The sequence below is a fragment of the Sminthopsis crassicaudata genome, chromosome 2 (assembly GCF_048593235.1).
Source record: "Sminthopsis crassicaudata isolate SCR6 chromosome 2, ASM4859323v1, whole genome shotgun sequence".
In the NCBI taxonomy this organism is placed as follows: domain Eukaryota; kingdom Metazoa; phylum Chordata; class Mammalia; order Dasyuromorphia; family Dasyuridae; genus Sminthopsis; species Sminthopsis crassicaudata.
Genome location: NC_133618.1, coordinates 274,885,756 through 274,908,038, shown reverse-complemented (window position 1 = coordinate 274,908,038; position 22,283 = coordinate 274,885,756). Strand labels below are relative to the sequence as shown.

The window sequence follows — 22,283 nt, the reverse complement described above, 5'->3', positions numbered from 1 at the left end:
CTGTAAACAAAATTATGAACCAGATAAAAGCTAAATATGTAAAATAAGAAGCTGTATCCCAAGTAAGGTAAAAACCTTATGAGTAACTACCACATAATTTACATACACAAAAGTTTCACTTAAGCATGCTCCTCTAAGCAACTTCCATGTGGCAGCAAGCACAAACATTTGGGTAGGGACCTTCCAGACTTGTGAGGCTGCAATGGTTCCGCCCAAACATCCTCTCCACATACACACTCCCATCCTCCAAGTAACAACACACACAGACTTTGCCCAACCCCATATAAGAAAAAAGTAGAATAGGAATCAAATGGATTGAGGAGTTACTCATGTAGCAGCTGGGTTAGGCTTAATAGAAATGTAGCTAGAAAACTAACAAGTTTGGCTTCTTCCCCACCTAAGTTATTTAGAGCAAGGGCACAGCCAACTATGTCCTTTAATAAAAGAAGATGCTAAGGCAACCCTACAACCTAGTCTTAGAAATCGTGCATGAGTAAACCAAATGAAGCAAACTAGAGAGTGAGTGATGGAGAATATAAGAAAGAGCCTAAAAGACCATAGCTATCAGGAGAAATATATTTACTAAAAAGAATAAACAAAAATAATTATCTAAAGTTTATAGATTAAAATAAAAAGAATGACTAAACAAATGTCAAATAAAGAACACAGTGAATGACAAAAGATAAAAACCATAAGGAACTAGAGATTTAGAGGGAACTTAAGAATGAAGAGAATTGAAGGTGGAAGAGTTGATATAACAATTGATGTAACACGCCACATAGTCATTTATGGAAAGGAATTGTAGAATAGGAAGTTGAATAAATGGGGATGGGGAAGGTAAGGAAGAAAGGATGTATGTATACCAAATCTAAGAGTGAAAAATGAAGGAATGGTGATTCAGCAAAGATAGGTGTTGTAAGAGAATGGAAGGAAGGAAGGGAAGGGGAGATATGAGACCAAGACCTCAGAAAGGAAGGGGAATAGATAGTTATGAAGAACGTTACCATAGGAAAAAAAAGTATGTGATTGTGGTAAGAGAGGATAACCTTGCTGTGGGGATTTAGGCTGGGGGAGTTAGTCTTCAAAATTACCTTCTCTGACAATATTGTTTATCCATGGCAGGGCAGCTAGCACTCAGAATGATAACAGGGATAAAGTGGCTGAGTTAGGGTAGCATGAAAGCATCCTCTTTGAGAAAGAATTTTATTATAATGAAGGAAGGGGTTAGGAAGGAATTGCATGGTTTAGGACCCAGAGTAACTTATAATATGTAACATTGCTCTATAAAATATATTATTTCCTTCATAAATTAATGATTCTAAAAATGAGGCACAGAAGGACAAAATGGAAAGATAAACCAAAATCTACACAGTCTATAAAATAGAAATTACATAAAAGATGCTTTAATTCTATAAGTGACATTGAAAGAACAAATAAGGATATATAAATATTTAATAAATTTATTAAAGTTTATTATTTAAGATTCAATAAATGTAACAAACTAGTTTTAATTATTTAAATTGATTTTTGAAGAAAAATTTTAAGAACATTATTTAAATATTTAAATAATGAATGAATTTAATATTTGACAAAAAGAATAAAATTATTAATAAATTAAAAATGAAAATTCAATAAATTAAAAAATTTGGATAGTTAGCAAAAAGTCAGAATAAATTGGAAATGAAAAGTGGGAAGACAAAACAAAGAAAACTTTCTTGTAAAAGAGCAAATAAAAGAAATAATTTAAAAAGAGGCTGAAAATTAGGATGATATTGTTTGAGTGGGGAAAGAAAAAGGGGCAAAAAGCTAGGAAAGACTAAATAAAAAGAAAAAATAATCAATCAAGTAAAAAATAGCTTAGGAAAAGATAGTCAAGAATTGAGGAAGGGAATAGAGTCATTGAAAACAGACAAGAGTTCAAAGCAGTTTAAGCAAAATTAGTAACAGGGACAAAGTAATAACTTAAAAGATAATTTTTTAAAAGGCAATGCTAACAAAATAAGTAGAAGAAAAAACCCAAATAATTATAATTTTATATGTGAATGGATTAGCCAATTAAAAACCCAAAGACGGAATAAGAAAACATAACTAAACAATCTTATATATAATGAACACATCTAAAAAGTAAAGGTGCATTACTAATGAAAATGAAAGGATGAAACAAAGTTTACTATGGCTCATATAAATAAAAAAAAATTGCACAGGAGGGCAATTAAACTATCAAAGCAAAAACAAAGGCACTTAACTCCTGGGGCCCTCAATATTCTCATCTTTAAAATTAAGAAGTTGAATTTCTTCTTGTTGTTGTTTGTCCTTTGAAGACCATGACATCAGGGAGATGATGCCATGACATGCAAGTGATGGATTTAAGTGAGGGAGGGATGGGCAAGGTCACCTGCCTCACTTTCCCCTCCAGAGCCATCCGGGTTCAGTGGCAAGATATAGTTCAGGACTAGTGAAGATGGTCCTGGATGCAGTGAGTGGTCTTGGGCCTTTTTAAGCTCAAGTTTTTAACAGGTCTCAGCATGACTGAAGCTACACCCATTCAGTGATTAAGATTAGGTAGCAAATGAGGCAAAGAATGGCCTCTTCCATTTAGCAAAAAAAAAAAAAAAAAAAATTCTTTTGAGCTCTAGATCTATGATTCTATGAGTAAACTGGCAGAGAATTTAGAGCTGAAAGATTCATGACTTTTTTTCAATGAAAACACTAATATATATATATATATATATATATATATATATATATATATATTTTCAGTACCATTTGTGACTCTTAGAAAAACAGATCATATACTGGGACACAGAGTAACTGTTCAAAAGCATTAATACAAAATACCTTCTTTTTAGATCACAATGAAATAAAAATAGTTACTGACTCTAGCAACACAAGTAAAAGATAGATATAAATGGATACTCAATAAGGAGATCCAGAATTATAAGTGAACAAAAAAGGAGATCATAGAAACAACTAACAATTATGTTAAAGAGAATTCTAATAATAAGACAATATTTCTCACAGTTTCTGGGGTAATGCTAAAGTGGCTATCAGATGAAATAATATATCCCTGAGAACTTACATTACAAAATTTAAAAAATCATTGCACTAAATAGTTGCTTTTTAAAATAACCCCCCTCAAATAAAACTTCTATATAGTAACAACAAAATTTAGGACAGAAAAACAGAAAAGGAAATACTATTAAAAAAATTTCAAAATACAGGAAGTATGTGAGAGTCAACCTATTAAGGGACACTTAAGATTTTCTGAAAGGTTATTAAATCAGTGCTCATGACAGAGTTGTATTACTATAGTTAAGAAGAATAAAAGATTCAGAAATTAATGAGAAATAATGAAAAAAGTAAGAATATGGAAGAGGAACTTTTAGGCTTTAAATTATACCATAAGGAAATAATCATCAAACATTTGGTACTGATTAATAAAAAGAAGATCTTTGGAAAGCACTAGAATAGGAGGAATTAGAAACAATTCTATAACCTTACTTGTTTAACAAAAGTGCTAGGAAAACTCAAAAAGCAGTAACTCAGAGATTAAGTTTAAACGAACACTTTCACAATATATTACAACAAGCTCAAAGTAGTTATATATCCTAGGTATTATGAGTCAGGTCATCTAAAAAAAAATAGAAAAAAAACACATCATCATTCACAGCTATGGCTAGGGGGAGAATTCTTAAATAAGAGATACATAAAATAAATAATTTCAATTACATTATGGAAATGTTTTTGCACTAAAAGTCATTCCATGAAAATTTATTAAGCACCTACTATGTTGCAGATACTATGCCAAACTCTGGGGAGAAAAAGAAAGACAAAAGTCTTAAGAATCACACAGCCTAAAGTAAAAGATAATATGAATGAATCAAGCAAGCAAGCAAGCAAGAAAGCATGTATTAAACACTATGTAAAACACTGCTATAAGCACTGAAAAGACAGAAAAGTAGGAGAGCTCCTTCTCTCACGGAATGCACTTTTTTTCACTTAATAGTATTTTTTTCTAATTACAGGTAATGATAGTTTTTAATATTTACTTTTATAAGAGTATGATTTCCATTTTTTCTCTCCCTGCCCTCTCCAAGACAGCAAGCAATATGATATAGATTATACATGTTCAATCATATTAAGCATAGGTCCATGTTAATTATATTGTGAAAGAAGAATCGGAACAAAAGGGAAAAACCACAAGAAATTAAAAACAAACAAAAAAAGTGAAAATGATATTCTCTGATCTGCATTAAGACTCCATAGTTCTTTTTATGGAAGTGGACATCATTTTCCATCATGAAATCTCTTGGAATTTTCTTGGATAATTGTAATGTTGAGAAGAACCAAGTCTAGCAAAGTTGATCATCGCACAATGATGCTATTACTGTATAAAATGTTTTCCTGGTTCTGCTCTTTTCACTCAGCATCAGTTCATCTAAGTCTTTCCAGGTTTTTCTGAAATCAGTCTCCTCATCATTTCTTAAAGAATAATAGTATTCTATTACGTTCATATATCACAATTAGTTCAGCCATTCCCCAATTGATGGGTATCCTCTTAATTTCCAATTCTTTGCCACAACAAAAATAGCTGCTATAAACAATTTTATATATGTGGGTACTTTTTATGATCTCTTTGTGATACAGATTTAGTAGTGGTTACTGCTGGATCAAAGGATATGAACAATTTTCTACACCTTTGGGCATAACTCTAAATTGCTCTCCAGAATTTGGATCAGTTGGATCAGTTCACAATACTACCAAAAATGCAGCAATGATACAATTTCCCTACATCCTCTCCAACATGTCATCTTCCTTTTCTGTCACATTAACCAATCTTACAGATGTAAGGTTGTACCTCAGAGTTGTTTTAATTTGGCATTTCTCTAATCAATAATAATTTAGAGAATTTTTTCATGTGACTATATATAGCTTTAATTTCTTCATCTGAAAATGGTCTGTTTATCTCTCTAACCATTTGTCAATTAGGGGAATGACTTATGTTCTTATAAATTTGGCTTACTTCTCTATATATTTTAGAAATGAGATCTTTATCAGGCTGTAAAAATTGTTTACCAGCTTTCTGCTTTCCTTCTAATCTTGGTTGTACAAAATCTTTTTAATTTAATGTAATCAAAATTATCCATTTTGCATTTCATAATGTTTTCTATTTCTTATTTGGTCACAAATTCTTCTCTTGGGAGTGCACATTCTAACAGGAGAGAAGACACATGGAAGTTTTCAGCTCCAAGTCAGATGGGAGTCCAGTGGGCAAAGCAGATGATAATGCTTCTTCTTTAATATCATTTGCCTGACAAAATCATACCAGTGTCTGATGTCTTCGTATCAGTGTCTTGGTACTTGACCATACCAAGAACACTGGTGGCAAGAACTTCCTGTCTGGCTCTTCAATAGCTGTGGATTCAGCAACTTCAGGAGCAGATATCAGATCATATCTCCATAGGTGTTTGCCTCCCAGCAAGATGACTGAGGAAACTGTCCAATTTCTTAGTTATGAAAATTAGACATGACAACAGATATTGATTGAATCATTTGCAGATATGAATACTGATAAGATATGTGACTTGGACCAACATCTATAAGAGGATGGTAAAAACTTATATATTGCTCAGACATTAGCTAGTAAGATTAAGCATGTCTAAGTAGGAAAGCCTGCTAATGGTTATAACATACTCAAAGAAATAAAAGTGATATTTATATATAGTTCCTGAGGCATGTTTATGAAGTGACATCTTTTCAATCCTGGAGTTCTAAACATACAACAAAGAGAACAGAACCATCTATAGTCTTAATTTTCTCCCTTACCCCACCATCCTCAGGTAATATACTGATAAACTAGTTCAATAATCCACTTTTGGTTCATGTATGAACCATGGCATGTATATGCCAAGACATACGATATTGCTACAAGATTACAAATTTAGGTTATCTAGTCTAACTCTTTAATTCTTTTTTTTTTGGTTAAAGCTTTTTATTTTCAAAACATATGCATAGATAATTTTCAACATTCACTGGTGCAAAACCTTGTGTTCCAAAATTTTTTCCATCCCTTTCCTTACCTACCCCCTTACCTACATGACAAGTAATACAATAAATGTTAAACATATGTAATTCTTCTATACCTATTTCCACAATTATCATGCTGCATAAGAAAAAAAAATCAGATAAAAAAATGGAAAAATATTAATTCCTTAATTCTACAGAAAAAGAAATTGAGACTTAAGATCGATTTGCTGAAAATCATATAGGTAGGAAGTGGCAGAGCCAATAATCAAACCTATGTTCTTAGGACTAAAAATGTAGTTCTCTTTTCACTATATCATAATGCCTCTTTTAAAAATCTGAACTGTATAACAAATGTGGCATTAGATATTTGAATATTATTTTCATCAACATTTTAAAAATAATATCACTGAAATAAAGGATATATAGTTTAATAACTGTGCATTACAATCCAAAATATTTTCCAGACTAGCTGGAGGAATTCAATTTTGTTTTTTGTGGAAAATGTTATGAAGTAAAATGCTTATTTTGCATGAATTGATTTCTACAGGATGCTTTCCTGGAAGAATAATTTAAATCTAAATTCACTGACTATGATGTTTTTTATAATAGGCATTTTGTCAATATGTCAAAGACATACTGTGATTTTAATGGTATGGGAACAGTCTCTTCTGAATGCAGATCATAATATATTATAAATCATAAGTATCAGTTAACTGAGGCATAAGATTAAAAAAATTAATGTTATATATTTTCTTCTAGATCTGTGATTTTACATACATAGGGAACTTCCCAATGAAGCAACTCCTTCTAACAATGAAGATCAACTTGCTAAACAATTTGCCATCTTAGAGAATTGCCTAGGATACAGAGAAATTAGGTGACTTGACCAGAATCACAAATGTATCAGAAATGGACTATGAGTCCAGGCTGATACAAATACTGGTTCTCTATCCATATCACTTCTCTAAGTTGTAACAAACCAATAGAATGGTATTTTAGAACTTTGTAGAGAATGCTAGATACATACCACTTTCCTTCTTTATAAGTACTCTATTTTTTATAGAAAGAATGTTTATAATAATGATTAGCAAAATTATTTCTTTAAAAACAAATCTATTACATTTTATCTTCCTTGATTCACTTCCATCAAGAAAAGCATAAATAATATATCTTCTACATAATTTGGTTTTCTCATTAATAGGAAGAACCAATGTCCCTAGTTATTCTAGCTCTCTTCTTTGATTTTCTGATGTGTCATTCCATTTTTTACTCTAACCCCCTTGGAGATTTGCAGCTACTCCAGTGGCTTCAACCCAATTTAAGTTTCTTTAACCCCTAGTAGGCTGATTATAAATTGTTGGCTGCAAATACTCCATCATTAAATACATGCAGGACTCTTTTTAAAAGGTTACCACTAGGGGGAGGTTTTAACCCATGCTACAAATTTCATTACTTCTCTAGAGTGGGCACACATCAAAAGAATGGAATTTCCAAATAAGAAATTATGCTAATATATATTTTCTTAACTTCTAAGAATACAAAAAAAAAGTACTCTAGGCCTGTCGAGTATTATTGCAAGCAGTCATAAAATTACACTGAGCCAGAAGATTATAAATTCATGTTCTCTAGGAAAAAGTGTGACCTTTACTTCTGAGCAAACCTTTTTTGCTCTTATAAAAGGCCTCTAGCAATTTCCAAAACAACTGTTCCACATCTTTTCCTCTGTTCTCAAATCCTGTGATGGTCCCTTCCATACCAAACAAATGATCTCTTTCATTTTTTACTGACAAGAACAAAGCCATACAACACTCGATTTATGTAATGTCCTTCAAAACTTCTGTGACTTCACATATCTTTATTTATTTATTTATTTTGGAGAAAAAAGAACTTTTACCAAGACCATCAGCTGGCTCTTAATCCCATAACCATACAAGGTAGAGTGAATTAAATGTTGACCCTTAGAATCAGAAGACCAGAATTCTAATTTTGGTTTCTACTTTACTATTTATGTGGCTAAGGTGATATCACTTCAGAGGGGAGTGATCCAAAAAGCTTCTGAGGCCTCTCCTATAGCTCCAGACCTATTATGCTACCTCTCCAGTAATTGTGACTCCTTCAATCTTTCCTGCTTCTTGTTTCTTTTTGTTTACATATAAATATAGTTGGTTTTCCCCCATTTAAAATATTCTTTTCCTCAACTCTATTGAGTTACATCATCTCTCTCTTCTCTCTGGACACATTTCTTTCTTTTTTTTTTTTCTTTCACTTCATAGCATTTAATTTTTCCCCAACTACATGTAAAGATACTTTTCATTTTTGTAAGATTTTAAGTTACACATTTTTCTCCTTCAAGATAGCAAACAATCTGATATAGGTAATATATAACTTCAAGTAAGTTAAATGTATTTCCACATTAGAATGACAATTTTCTTGAAAAATATTTTCAAACTTCACTCCTTAATAATCCCTTACAATTTGGTTTCCACCCCCACCACTTTGCTGAAACTACTTATACTGAAATTGCCTTCTAATTGCCAAATACAATGGATTTTTTTTAGTCCACATCCTATTTTAAAATTTTTTAAAAAACTTATCTACAGTACGAATACCTTCTTCATAAGACTTTATTTCCCTGTCCTTTGGGATACTAGATTCCCTGGTTTTCCTGCTACTTCATAAATTATTCCTCTTTCTTCTTTAGTGGTCCTCCTTTCTTTAGCATACTTTCCCTAAAACTTTATGCTCTAAGTTGTTTTTCCCTCCTCTAGATCTGATTTTATGATCTATACACTTACCGCCTGCTAATTCCTATGCAACTAGATTTTTCTGTATCCCAAACTTTAGGCTCTGACCTCTAGACCTGTTAATTCCAATTACTACCTCAATGTTCTGCCAAAAGCTCAAAATTCAACATCTCAAAACCAAAGTTACTATATTTACTTCAAATCTAATTTTTTTCTCTATGGAAAAATCCAGTCTTTTCACATTCCTGTTAACGGCATCCACCACTATTTTGCCAGTTACCTACATCACTCAATATTTGTTGAATTAGTTCCCTTCTTTCCATTCTACATCCTCATTCCTACTCACCTTGCCTTGCCTAGCTTAACCCAACTAACTTCTGTTCTTCTTTTTATATAACTTTTTATTTTTCCAAATACATACAAAGATAGTTTTCAATATTCATCTTTGCAAAACCTTGTGTTCCAAATTTCTCTCTTTTCTTTTCCCCATCTCCTCCTTTAGACAGAAAGCAATCCAATATAGGTTAAATGTGCAATTCTTGTAAATATATTTCCATATTTGTCATGCTGCACAAGAAAAATCAGATCAAAAGGTAAAAGAAAAAAAATTAGGAAAAAAACACAAACAACCAACAACAAAAAAGATGAAAATACTATGCTTTGATCAGTTTGAACAGTTAATGTTTATTGATTGATTGACATTATTCCCTTTCATAAAACCTATATTTTAAAAATAATTATTCTTTCTAGAACTTACCCTATATTCTGTACTTTCATGCCTTTGCATTTCTTATTCCTTCAATGTCTTTCCAATACTTCACCTGCATGCATCCCTTTTGGAATTAACATTTATTCCATACTTTAAGCCCTGGCTCAGTTGGAAAATATTTTTCCTGAGATCTCACACAGCATCCCATATTTTTCTTATGTCCCCATCATATACTGTTCTGCAGTGTAATTTCTATTATTATTAGTGACTGAAAATTGATCTTATTCTAATTTGTAGCACAGTATTTGTGAGTAGGTATCATCTTCGCCATAAGCTATTTGATGGTAGTAGCTGATTCCAGTTAAGTTTCTGTATTTCCCACCAATATATAATTAGCACTTAATGACAAATGCTTACTGAGTTAATTTAACTTTATGAATTAACATTGTAAACAGAAAGGTACACTAATTAGCCTTAAGGTTCCTATAGAATCAAAGTGAATAGTTTCAAATCTACAAAGAAATTAAAAGCAGAGAAAATGGTACATTATACCAATTATAGGCACATATATGAATTGTCCCTCGGTTCTCTTAAGAATACAATTTAAAATAGGCCAGATCTATTTTGTTACATCTGTTGTGAGACTGGTCCAAGCTACAATAGTAATATTGAGATGGTTGAAAAAAATTTTAAAAAGTCTCTCCAGAAGGTAGTTAGGTGGCACAATGGGTAGAGCACTAGTCCTGAAGTCAGGAGGACCTGAGTTCAAATCTGATCTCAGACTCTTAACACTTCCTAGCTGTGTGACCCTGGGCAAGTCACTTAACCCCAATTGCCTTAGCAAAAAAAAAAGAAAAAAAAAGAAAAAAGTCTCTCCAATAAACAGTTGAGAAGTGTGCCATGCATACCCAACACTGGGAAGTTTTACTTCTGAATTCTGAGTGAAAGTTCAGACTTGAATCATGAGGTCATGATCTTTATAATCATTTTGGACTCTGTATACACGCTATGCTGACAAAATCCTATATTTGCTGTAGAACTGTTAATTGTTGTTGCACATTCCCACTCCAACAGAGATAGAAGGAATATAATTATCAGAAAATGGGAGTGGTTTCTGGGCAGTAAATGTGCTTAAAAACTTTATAAGACAAATAATTAAGTAACTTAGAATTTACATCTAAATTTCTCTTTCTTCAATACCTGATGAATCACAAAAGAAAATAATTCAACCCAGCAACTATATAAATACAGCATCAAAATATTTTCACATAAATAAAGTCAAATCTAAACAACTGGAAAAACATTAATTGCTCATGGGTAGGCTGAGCCAATATAACAATGATGACAATTCTACCTAAATTAGTTTACTTATTCAATTCCAAATCAATAAAACTACCAAAAATTATTTTATAGGGCTAAAAAACATAACATCTTAATAATCATAAAATTCATAACAGTCAAGAATATCAAGGAAATTAATGAAAACAAATGAGAAGAAAGGTGGCCTAGTTGTATCAAATCTCAAACTGTATTATAAAAAGGGATTCAACAAAATTTCATGGTATTGGCTAAGATATAAAGTGGTGGATCAGTAGAACAAATTGGATACATAAGACTCAGTAGTAAATGATCATAATAATCTAGTGTTTGATAAACCCCAAAATTCCTGCTTTTGGGACAAGAACTCACTACTTGACAAAACTACTGGCAAAACTAGAAAACTGTATGGCAGAAACTAGATATAAATAAACGTCTGATCTCATATACTAAGATAAAATCAAAATGGGTATATGATTTAAACTTAAAGAGTGATACCATAAGTAAATTAGGAGAGCAAGGAACAGTTTGTGAAGTATTATGAAGAAGGGAAGAATTTACAACCAATAAGAAATAGAAAAAATTTATTAGGTGTAAAATAAATAATTTTATTATAATGAATTTTAAAGTTTTTGTAAAAGCAAAACCAATGTAACCAAGATTAGAAAGACAGCAGAAGCTCTTTTTGTAGTGGTAAGGAATTGAAAATTTGGTGGATGTCCATTAACTGGGGAATGACTAAATAAATCATGGTATAAGAATGTAATGGAATACTATTGTTTCATAAGAAACGATGAGCAGGCTGATTTCAGAAAAGGCTAGAAAGACTTACATGAACCAATTCTGAGTGAAATAAGCAGAACTAGAAGAATACTTTATATAGTAATAACAAAATTATGTGATGATCAACTATGACAGACTTAGCTCTTTTCAGCAATGCAGTGATCCAAGACAATTCCAAAAGACTTAGGATAGAAAATGCCATCCACATCCAGAGAGAGAAATATAAAGACTGAAATGTGGATCAAAGCATAGTATTTTCACCTTTTTTTTGGTTGTTTGCTTTTTCTTTCTTATGGTTTTTCCCCTTTTGGTCTGATTTTTCATGCATAACATATGTAATAATATATATGTAAATATGTAATAATAAATATGTAAATATTTTTAAAAGAATTATACATGTTTAACCTATATCAGATTGCTTGCTGTCTTGGGAGGAGAGAGATAAGGGAAAGGAGGAAGAAAAATTTGGAACACAAAATCTTACAAAAATGAATGTTCAAAACTAAAAAAGAAAGAAGGAAAGAAGAAAGCTGGGGAAAAAAGTTTTATAGCAAGTATCTCTGATAAAGGTCTCATTTCTCAATATGTAGATAATTGAATAAATATATAAGAATACAAGTCATTCTCCATTTGATAAATGGTCAAAGGATATGAATAGGTATTTTTCAGACAAAGAAATAAAAGCTATTTATAGTCATATAAAAATATTCTAAATCACTATTTTTAGAGAAATCAAATTAAAATAACTCTGAAATACCATCTCACACTTATCAGATGAACTAATATGAGAGAAAATGAAAATGATAAACATTGGAGGAGATGTGGGAAAATTGAGACACATTAGTCTATTACTGGTGGAGTTATGAATTGGGTATAAGTATTCTGGAAAGCAGTTTGGAACTCTGCTTAAAGGACAATGAGATTATGCATATTACTATGTCTGTATCCCAAAGAGTTTTTAAAAAGGAAGGCGGGGGGAAAGGACTTATTTGTAAAAAAATATTTATAGTAGCTCTTTTTGTAGTAGCAAAGAATTGGAAATTGAGGGGATGCTCATCAATTGGGGAATGGGGGAACAATGGGGAATGACTGTAATGGAATGTCACTATGCTTTAAGAAATGATGAGTAGGCTGATTTCAGAAAAATCTGGAAAGATATATAAACTGATGTTAAATAAAGTGAGTAAAACTAGGAGGACACTCTACACAAAAACAGCAATACTGTATGATGATCAATTGTGAATGACTTAGCTATTCTTACTAATATAATGATCCAAGAAAATCCAAAGGCCTCATGATGAAAAATGCTATCAATTTTTAAAATAAATTTTTTAAATGTTAAAAATTATCTAACTGGGGAAATAGTAAAGAAAAATAAAATAGTTCTTTGTTATGGAACAACTGACAAAGATTCTCTATAATAAATACATTATCCCAAACTATTTTGAACAACTATTATGGAAAGCAGAAGGAATCCCTCTTCAACCTGGAGACTGTACTATATATCTCCCTCTAGCATACTGGTAAATATTTTTGATAACATACATCTCCCTGTTTGTTACCTGGCCTAATGGTTATCATCAAAGAGGCTTATCAAACAATATTATTTCTGTTCTTATATCTTCCAAGGAATATTGAGTGATCTGGATATATGAAATGTATATATCTTACTATGAAAAAGCCTAAATGTTTTACCAAGTTTTATGCTCTACCAACATGTTCTGTTTTCCCAGTGACAGTAAACATTTTTTTTTCCTGAGGCAATTGGGGTTAAATGACCTGGCCAGGGTCACATAGCTAGGAAGTGTTAAGTGTCTGAGGCCACATTGGAACTCAGGTTCTCCTGACTTCTGGGCTAGTGCTCTAACCATTGTACCACCTAACTGCCCCTAAAAGTAAACTTCTTAAAGAACTGAACCATGTCTTGTTTTTCTTTTGTAATCCCACAAAGTGTCAAAAAAATCATTAGCACATAACAGGCTTTCAACAAAAACTTATCAAATGAAACTGAAAAACTATTCAACTGCTCAGTTAAAGAGTCAGAAACAACTTCATGGCATTATTTGGATGAATTAAGTTCCAGTTTTGTGGCATGCAGGGTGAATTTTGAGTAAGTTATAAAAAAAATGAAAATATCTTGGAAAGGTAGGTACTAGCATTGATGATTATGCCCAGCCAAGCCTCAGCTTTGAATCACTCCTATCATTTGTTGCCTTAACTTCTATATTTGTATTGCTGAATGAATCAAAGTAGAGAAAAATATACAACCATTCTGATTATATCCAGGACAAATTTGTTGCATAACCTCAACTTCAATTCTCCAATTCCTTCCTTAACAATTATCATAATGGTTCTTCCAAATCTTTTTTTCTCTCTCTTGAAACTTCCATTGCTCTCTAAAGATGGACAACATCTTTCATCAAAAGTCCTTTCAAATTGTCTTGGATCACTGTATTGCTGAAAGGAGCTAAGTCTATCATTAATTAATCCTCAAATAATGATGCTATTACTGTGTACAATGTTCTCCTAGTTTTGCTCACCTCACTCAGCGTCATTTCAGATTAGTCATTTCAAGTTTTTCTGAAAACTGTCTGCTCATCAATTCTTATAGCATAACAGTATTCCATTATATATAATGATTTATTAGTTTCCAAATCCAATGGTCTTTTTCCATCTTCATTTGCTTTAACCTCTCTACAATCTTTGACATTGTTGACCACTCTCTTCTCTAGATTTTCCAGGATATCCTCTATTGGTTATCTTCCTACCTATTTGGCCATTCTTTCTATGTCTCCTTTGCTAGATAATCAGAGATTACATCCTTCAATCATAGGTGTCCTAAGGTTCTTTTGGTCCCTGTTTTCCCTCTGTAATACTTCATTTGGGGATCTTGTCAGCTCCTATGGATTTAATTACCATTTCTAAGCTGATGATTCTCAAATCCCCTATCTTGACCCTATTGACTTCTAATATGACATCACCAATTGCCTTTCAGGCATCTCAAACTGGATTCCAACAGACTTCTTAAATCTAGTGTATCTCATCTGTCTCCCTAAACTTTCTACCCTCTCTGCTGCTACAGAGGCCAACACCATGCCCACTTCTCTCAACCCTGGTCCCTCATGCTTGCAATCTGGGAGTCATTCTTGGTTCCTCACTATCTCTAACCCACCCTCATCCTGATATCCAATATGCTGTCAAGTCCTGTTGAATCATCTCTGCAACATTTCTCAAATATGCTCCCTTCTCTCCTCTAGTGTTACCCTCATCATCTCACTCCTGCTTGCTTGGTGAGTCTATATGCTTCAAATTTCTGCCCATTTCCATTCATCCTCTATTCATCTGCTTCTGTGATTTTCCCAAGCACAGGGCAATCATGCTAACCTACCCTTCACCACTCAACAGACTTGAGAGGCTTCCTATTCCCTCCAGCATTTCTTCACTGGCGGTGATCTTACTGATACCAAATCTGAAAAGCAAAGCAGTAGAGGAGATAAAAAGGATGAATGGAGAGAAAGAAGCAGGAATAAAGAGGTAGGGAGAACACAGAAGAAAACAGTGAACAACCAAATTGCAGAGATTAGAAGCAGAAATAAAGTTGGCAAAAAGCAGACCTACAATCATACAAGCTAAGGAACAAGAGAAATGGAATAAGAGAAGAAAATACCTTTAACAAACTGCTGGGGGGGGGGAAGAAAAAAATTCTTTTAACCAAGATATACAGAAAATTTACACAAAGATGCAAGACCCAGAGTCATTTCCCAATTGTGAAGTTATAATGAATTTGAACAAACAACATTAAAAAGAAAAAACTATAAAGTATCAATGATTAAAACATAATATAAATCAAAGAAGAAAAATGCAAATTAAAACAGCTCTGAGATTTTACCTTAAATCCAGCAAAGGAACAAATATGGCAAAAAAGCAGAAACTGTCAATACTGAAAGGGTTGTGAGACGATGGAGCTGTGAAATGATCCAATAATTCTGGAAAGCAATCTGGAATTATGCAAGAAAAGTGACCAAACTGTAGATTGAGTGATTACACTCTTAAGCACATGTTCTGAGGAGAACAAAAACCAAACAGAGTCCTATTATATAGCAAAAAATTTCTAATAGCACTTGTATGGTAGCAAGAAAATGGAAACAGTGAAAGCCCATTAACAAAGAATGGTTGAACAAAATGTGGTACATGAATATAATGAAATATGAAATAAGAAATGCTAAATGTGAGATATTTGGATAAACAAGGGAAGATACATGTATAATCTACTACAAAGTAGAACCAGTAAACAATATACATAGTGAATGGTAGCAAGAAAATGGAAATAGTGAAAGCCCATTAACAAACAATGGTTGAACAAAATGTGGTACATGAATATAAAGAAATATTATGAAATGAGAAATGCTAAATATGAGAGATTTGGATAAACAAGGGAAGATATATGTATAATCTACTACAAAGTAGAACCAGTAAAACAACATACATAGTGACTACAACAAAGTAAATGAAAAGAAAACCAAAAGGAAGACAAACTCCACTTAACCAAAAGCTAAAATCAGTTCTGAAGAAAAGAAAATATAACTGCCTCCCTGGCACAGTCAATGCTGGGGTCAAAGTGCTATCTATACTGTCAATATGGTCACTGTATTAGTTGTTTTTGCTTAACCATTTTTAATTGTTACAAAAGAGAATTCAGTTTGATGGGAATATGTATCTCCATGTACATTTACAGAAATGAACATGAAATAAACATAAAAGGCATAGATAAAATTTACTTTAAAATAAATATTTCAAAACAGTTAGTTTATGCAGTACAAATAATGAATAATTGAAATTACCTTTTAAAACCCCTTAAAATACAAATAAAATGTAATATGTATAAAAGTCCCAGCTATGAAGAGGTTAAGAATGTCTTTAAAAGAATGCAATATATACCAGAATACAGGGGGAGCTCAAATGGTCTGACATGGTAAAAAAAATGCAAATTATAGTTTTCATACCCAGGTAAAATGATTGAACAAGAGATACACAAAAACTAAGACTTCTACTCAAAAAGTATAAAGTAAAAACCAATAAATACTTAGTTGGCTGGAAAACTGATGATAAAGGAAAATAATACTCTTAAAAGAGTCTCACATAAAATTGTGATTACATTAATGCAGGGGTTCCTATCTTTTTTGTGTCACAGACCCCTCTGCCAGTCTGGTAAAGATGATGTATCCCTTATAAGAATCATATTTTTAAGTGCAAATAAAACACATAGGAATACAAGGAGAATTAATATTGAAATAAACAAGTAATTCTTTTCCCATCTAAGTTCATGGAATTCCTGAAATCTATCCACAGAGAAGTTCATAAATTCTGAATCAGGAATCTTTGTATCAGAAGTATGATCATATCAGCAGAATGATTTCAGAGTCCTGGAGAGACTTACATGAACTAAGTAAACTTACATGATGCTAAGTGAAATGAGCAGAATGAGCAGGAGATCATCATACACAGCAACAACATGATTATACTATATGATGATCAATTCTGATGCACGTGGCTCTTTTCAACAATGAGATGATTCAGGCCAGTTCCAGTGATCCTGTGATGAAGAAAGCCATCTACACCTCTCTTTAGAGGACTGCGGGAACTGAGTGTGGATCACAACATAGCATTTTCACTCTTTTTGTTGTTGTTTGCTTGAATTTTATTTTCTTTCTCACTTTTTTCTTTTTTGATTTGATTTTTCTCATGCAGCAAGATAACTGTATAAACATGTATACATATATTGGATTTAACATATATTTTTACCATGTTTAACATAAAAAGAAGTATGATCTTATTACTATATAATTGTTCCTTCCATGAAGCAATAGAGAAAATGGTCCTCCTAACTAATCAGGAATTCTAGGAAACCAAATTAAGGCTCCCATTTTCATTAGCTCTACTTTCCTAATCACAATGAATCTCTATGACAAAGAGAAGATTGTGGAACCATACTTGGGCTAAACACTTGGAGGTAGGACAATAAAAGAGATCAAGGGAAATTTCAGGGAGGAGATAGCATTTGCACCAAGAATCCAAGAGCATCCTATGAAGAAGGGAAATCACATACAGTACCACAGTTGTGGGAAAGCACTAGAATTATTCAGGCAATAATTATTAGTTCATTTCATCAGCAGCAAAGATTAAATGAAAAAAAGGAAAGGTTGTAAGCAGACATTAAGGAGCTTTGAATACAATCTAAGACTCTAGATTTCAACTTGGTAAAGCAACAGATATCTATTCAGTTTTTAGGGTGATGTGATCAAACTTTAAGAAAGTAAATGTGGTATCTAAGTATTGGATATGATTACAGTAAAGAGAGATTGTGGACTAGGAAACCAGTTAGGCTAAAATAAGAAATAATAAAGGTTTGAACTGAATTAGTGACAAAATGAATGGCTATGAGAATCCTGACTTTATCACAATATTATAGCATAATGAAGTAATTGTTCATAAATTACATCCCTGAAACATCAAGAAAAAGTTAAATTATAATTTTTACTAAGGCAGAAAAGTATGCATTAGATTATTAAAATCCAATATTAAAAATATTAAATTTTAAATATTAAATATTAAATTACAAGAGAAGTCTAATATTCAGACTACATTTCCAGATTACACTGGATAATTATTCTTACTGTATTTATCATTAATAAAATGAAAAAAAGTATTCTATTTTTATAGAAACATACATATTCTAGCCAAATTAAACTACATATCCTTATTATCTTATCCCTTCTCTAAAACCAAATCTGTCTCTTTTTAAATATATACTGTATCAATCAACCAAATATTAATTTAAAAACCTACAGTATGATATTATTTTTGTGTCTTTGATTGTGTCCTGTATACTAGGACATACTCCTTTCCCAACTCCTTCAAACTCCCAGCTGAAAGTTAATGCAATTTGTCACAGTATTGGGACAAGACCTCTTATACTTAGTCTTATTTTGTCTTACATTAGTCACCTGTGTTTATGTCTTATTCCTTCTCCTAGATTATAAGCTCCTTGAGAACAGAGCTTACATCTTACTTTGAATTTATCTCCCACACAAAGCCTAGTATTTTTTATGTAGCAGGTACTTAATATATGAACAGTATTTATGCTGTCTGTCTCAAATTTTTGACTCTTTTTAAGTTGTCACCAAATAAAAAAGCAGACTCACCATGAAAAACTTTAATCTTTTAAGAACATGTCTAGTCATTCTTACTTACAGGTAGGAAGATCATCAGCTTTTGCAAGGTCATTCTCTTCTATTCCAGGCATGCCTGCATCACCAGCTCGTTTAATTTGTTCTGCCCAAGAAATGACAAAAATATATTTCTGTATTTTTCCAAAGTAAATTGGAAACATACGAGGGGAAAGTAACCTTCTCCATCTAATGAACAATTTCATCTGCTTCCTGATGCTCTCTTTCAATGACTTGATATTTTGGATCATTACTCCTTGAAACAAGAAAACTTCTAAATCCTAAATCCATTTACTTTTACCAGCTTTTATCAAAGGAATAATTATTTACCGTTTGAGGGGAGAGGAAGGATACGATTTTGACACAATACTGAAAACTTTACAGGTATAGAGGCATAGTGGACAAAATACAGCCATGAAGTCAGAGCTATGTGGATCCAAATTCTACTGTGACATAAACTATTTCACCACTGGTAATACATATGTGTATATGTGTCTGTGGGTAAGTATATTTGTGTTTATATGACTATATATACCCATATACACATGTGTGGATATGTATATATATATATATATATATATTTATACAGAGACATACATACACATATATACATATTTTTGAAATTGATATTTAAAACTAAATTTATAAATTTGAATGGAAGATTTATAAATGGGAAGAGAAAAAAACCATACCATTAATATATTTTTAAATACCTTTCCCAAGTGAAAGATGATTGGTTGAAGGTTTCTCATTCTTATTTGCAGCATTCTCAACTTCATCTGGAATATTTTTGGATGCTTCCTGATCTTTTGTATCCAATTCAATTACATTATTCTGCTGAGTCTTTAGGGTTTCCTGCTATTGAAAAATATAGATTTGGTAATAGGGAATATTTTTCAATTCAAATTATGACTTACTTGTTTATTTCTTATATGTCCAGAAAAATTAACTTTTTCTATATATGCCAACTTTTGAACCCTATGTATAAGAAAGTATTACATGAAATATATCATTATACATTGAATGGGACAGGGAATTAGAAAAGCTATGTTCAAATCCTGGCTTTGACATTAGTATAACCAGAGACAAATCACAGGACTACCTGGTCTGTTTCCTCATCTGTATGTGTGGGACAAGTGGAGGAGGGGTGTAGACAGAAATAATATTTAAACTACCTTCTGCTCAGGGTTATGAGGAAAATGTTCTATACACTTTAAGACACTATGTAAATGTAAATTATTGTTATTGTTTAATAACAGAATAGTATAGTCATAGAAAGTCACAAAAGAATAACACAAGTATTTTTAAAGCCTCCAGTTTAAAAAGTGGCAAAAATGTTAGTTTTACCTAATTATTCAATTAAATATGATATGAAAAAATATATTTACTTATGTGGCTATTTTTGTAAAAACAATTTTTTAATGTATGTCCCATTAAAAGAACCAAAAAGTAATGGGAAGAGAAACATTCTCTCATACTGTTAATAGAAGCTTGAACAATGAGAAAAAATGTTTACCTGCCATTACTATTTATTTCACCACCCTGTTGTATTTTTGACAAAAGCATCTATTATTTCCTGTATTTATGGAGAGAATGGTACATGTACACACACACTCACACACACATATACAATATACACACTGGGTATCTCAAAAATCTTATTGCAGTTTTAATTTCTTTTTTAGCTTTAAGAGAAAAAAGCAACTTTGTTACTTTGTGATTTTCTATTACAATGCAATTTAAAATTTTATCAAGATTTTGGGGTCACCCTATGTACATGTATCTTCTTTCCTTATCTATAGATATTAGTATCTGGATATAGTGTATGTTAAGGTATAAAACATTTTCAGACAGAATGTTTAGCCTGGATTATAATCTGTTATACTTTTTATAATGGAATTATAAATTCTTTGAAGAGCTTTCTTTTTCTTTCATCATCTGTATTCATATAGATTTGAACATACAGAGCAATCAGAATTTATTAATAATTTTCTTAACAATTATGTTTACTCTAATAAAAAAGATCACCTTCTATGTTGAACAAACAGAACAAGATTACTCAAAATCCTTTTGCCCATTAGAGGATTATTTTATAACAGCAGAATTTCAGATGACACTATGTCACCCTAAAGAGCAGCTTGACAAATTTTGTAGTTCATTTCCACAAGGTAAATTTATTATAGGTAGGAATCTATTTTAATATACATATACATAATATAAAGTCTAATTCTATATAATAAGATCATTTCTAGGTTCCAGTTTTCTATTCTAAACATTTTATTCAATCCTTTCCTAATGAAGATATATAATAAAGATAAATTATATTTAATTTTTTTTTCTATTAAAAAAAAAAGCAATATGCCTGTTCCTAACAATCAGTATCAACAAAGATCTTCCCCAAATCACGAACAATTCTGATGCTTCACTGTGGCATGATTAGGTTTCTGGGCTATGCTAACAAAATACAATCTCTTGTAGGTTACACCAAGGTGGAAAGGGTTAGGGTGGAGAACCATACTACCTAGCTTAAGGGAGGTTTAATCAACAGACTGGCTATAGGAAGATGAAGTTTTTAGTCATAGTAACTCTTCAGACTTGTTAACCAAGTTAACAGGAGAAATGTAATCTATTTACACAGGTGGAAGAAATATTCACCCTGATAAAATCAAAGATTAGTTATTAGTAAAAAGTCTCATCACCATAGGATTAGTGCTGAATTTTTTGGCTAGAAATTTGTGAAATTGTCTATTAAGGCAAGGAAAGTATTGGATCTATACTGATGGAATAAGATCATATACTGATGGAAATCAAAGGGGTTTTTGAAAAATATTAGCTATCAAAGTATATGCTATTCTTCAGGTAAAGTATTTTTGTATGATACTGGTGTCAGAATATATAATATTAAATTTTCTCAATAAAATTTAATATTTCTCCACACCTATGAACTGTACTGGTAACTGAAGGGGATGGAAAGGAAAGAGATTTTATTTATTTCTAAGCATCCTTTCCTGGGTAATCAAAAAATACTGGTAAGAACATTTATGAATCTTTATAATAAATCTTTAAAATAAAAAGAATAGACTAGATGACTTCTAAGATTACTTACATATTTAAAATTTTATGATTCTAATTTCTCATCATGAGTTTAGATTATCCTCTGGTTAGACTATCTTGACAAAGATTCAATGTCAAGGCATATAAATTGCCTGTTCCCTGTAAAAATCTCCAAATCTAAAGTGAATAACTATGCAACAAAATATCTTAGAACCCATAATTTTGCTATATCCAGCTAATATTGAGCCAATCCATCATTCAAACAATAAGCAACTCAACATTTATTAAGCCTTTATTATATGCAAGACACTGATTTAGAATACTGGGATACCTCAATGAACAAGTGAGGAAGAGGCAGGGAAGCTTTTCAAATGCCTGATTTCTAACCCTAACCTTACTACCCTCTCTTCCAAATTAACCAAA

General features: G+C 31.8%; 1 protein-coding gene across 4 annotated transcripts in view; it reads right to left on the bottom strand.

The window, feature by feature from the left end:
• Positions 1 to 22,283, bottom strand: part of GOLM2 (golgi membrane protein 2) — an 83,556-nt gene that overhangs the window by 29,192 nt on the left and 32,081 nt on the right. For 2 of the 4 annotated variants that reach the window (XM_074289503.1, XM_074289505.1), the window contains exons 5-6: positions 19,520 to 19,664; positions 18,832 to 18,912 (exon numbers count right to left, since the gene is read on the bottom strand). In XM_074289503.1, the coding sequence (XP_074145604.1) occupies positions 18,832 to 18,912; positions 19,520 to 19,664 (226 nt within the window). The remainder of the gene's footprint in view (positions 1 to 18,831; positions 18,913 to 19,519; positions 19,665 to 22,283) is intronic. The other 2 variants (XM_074289504.1, XM_074289506.1) reach the window with 1 other exon arrangement.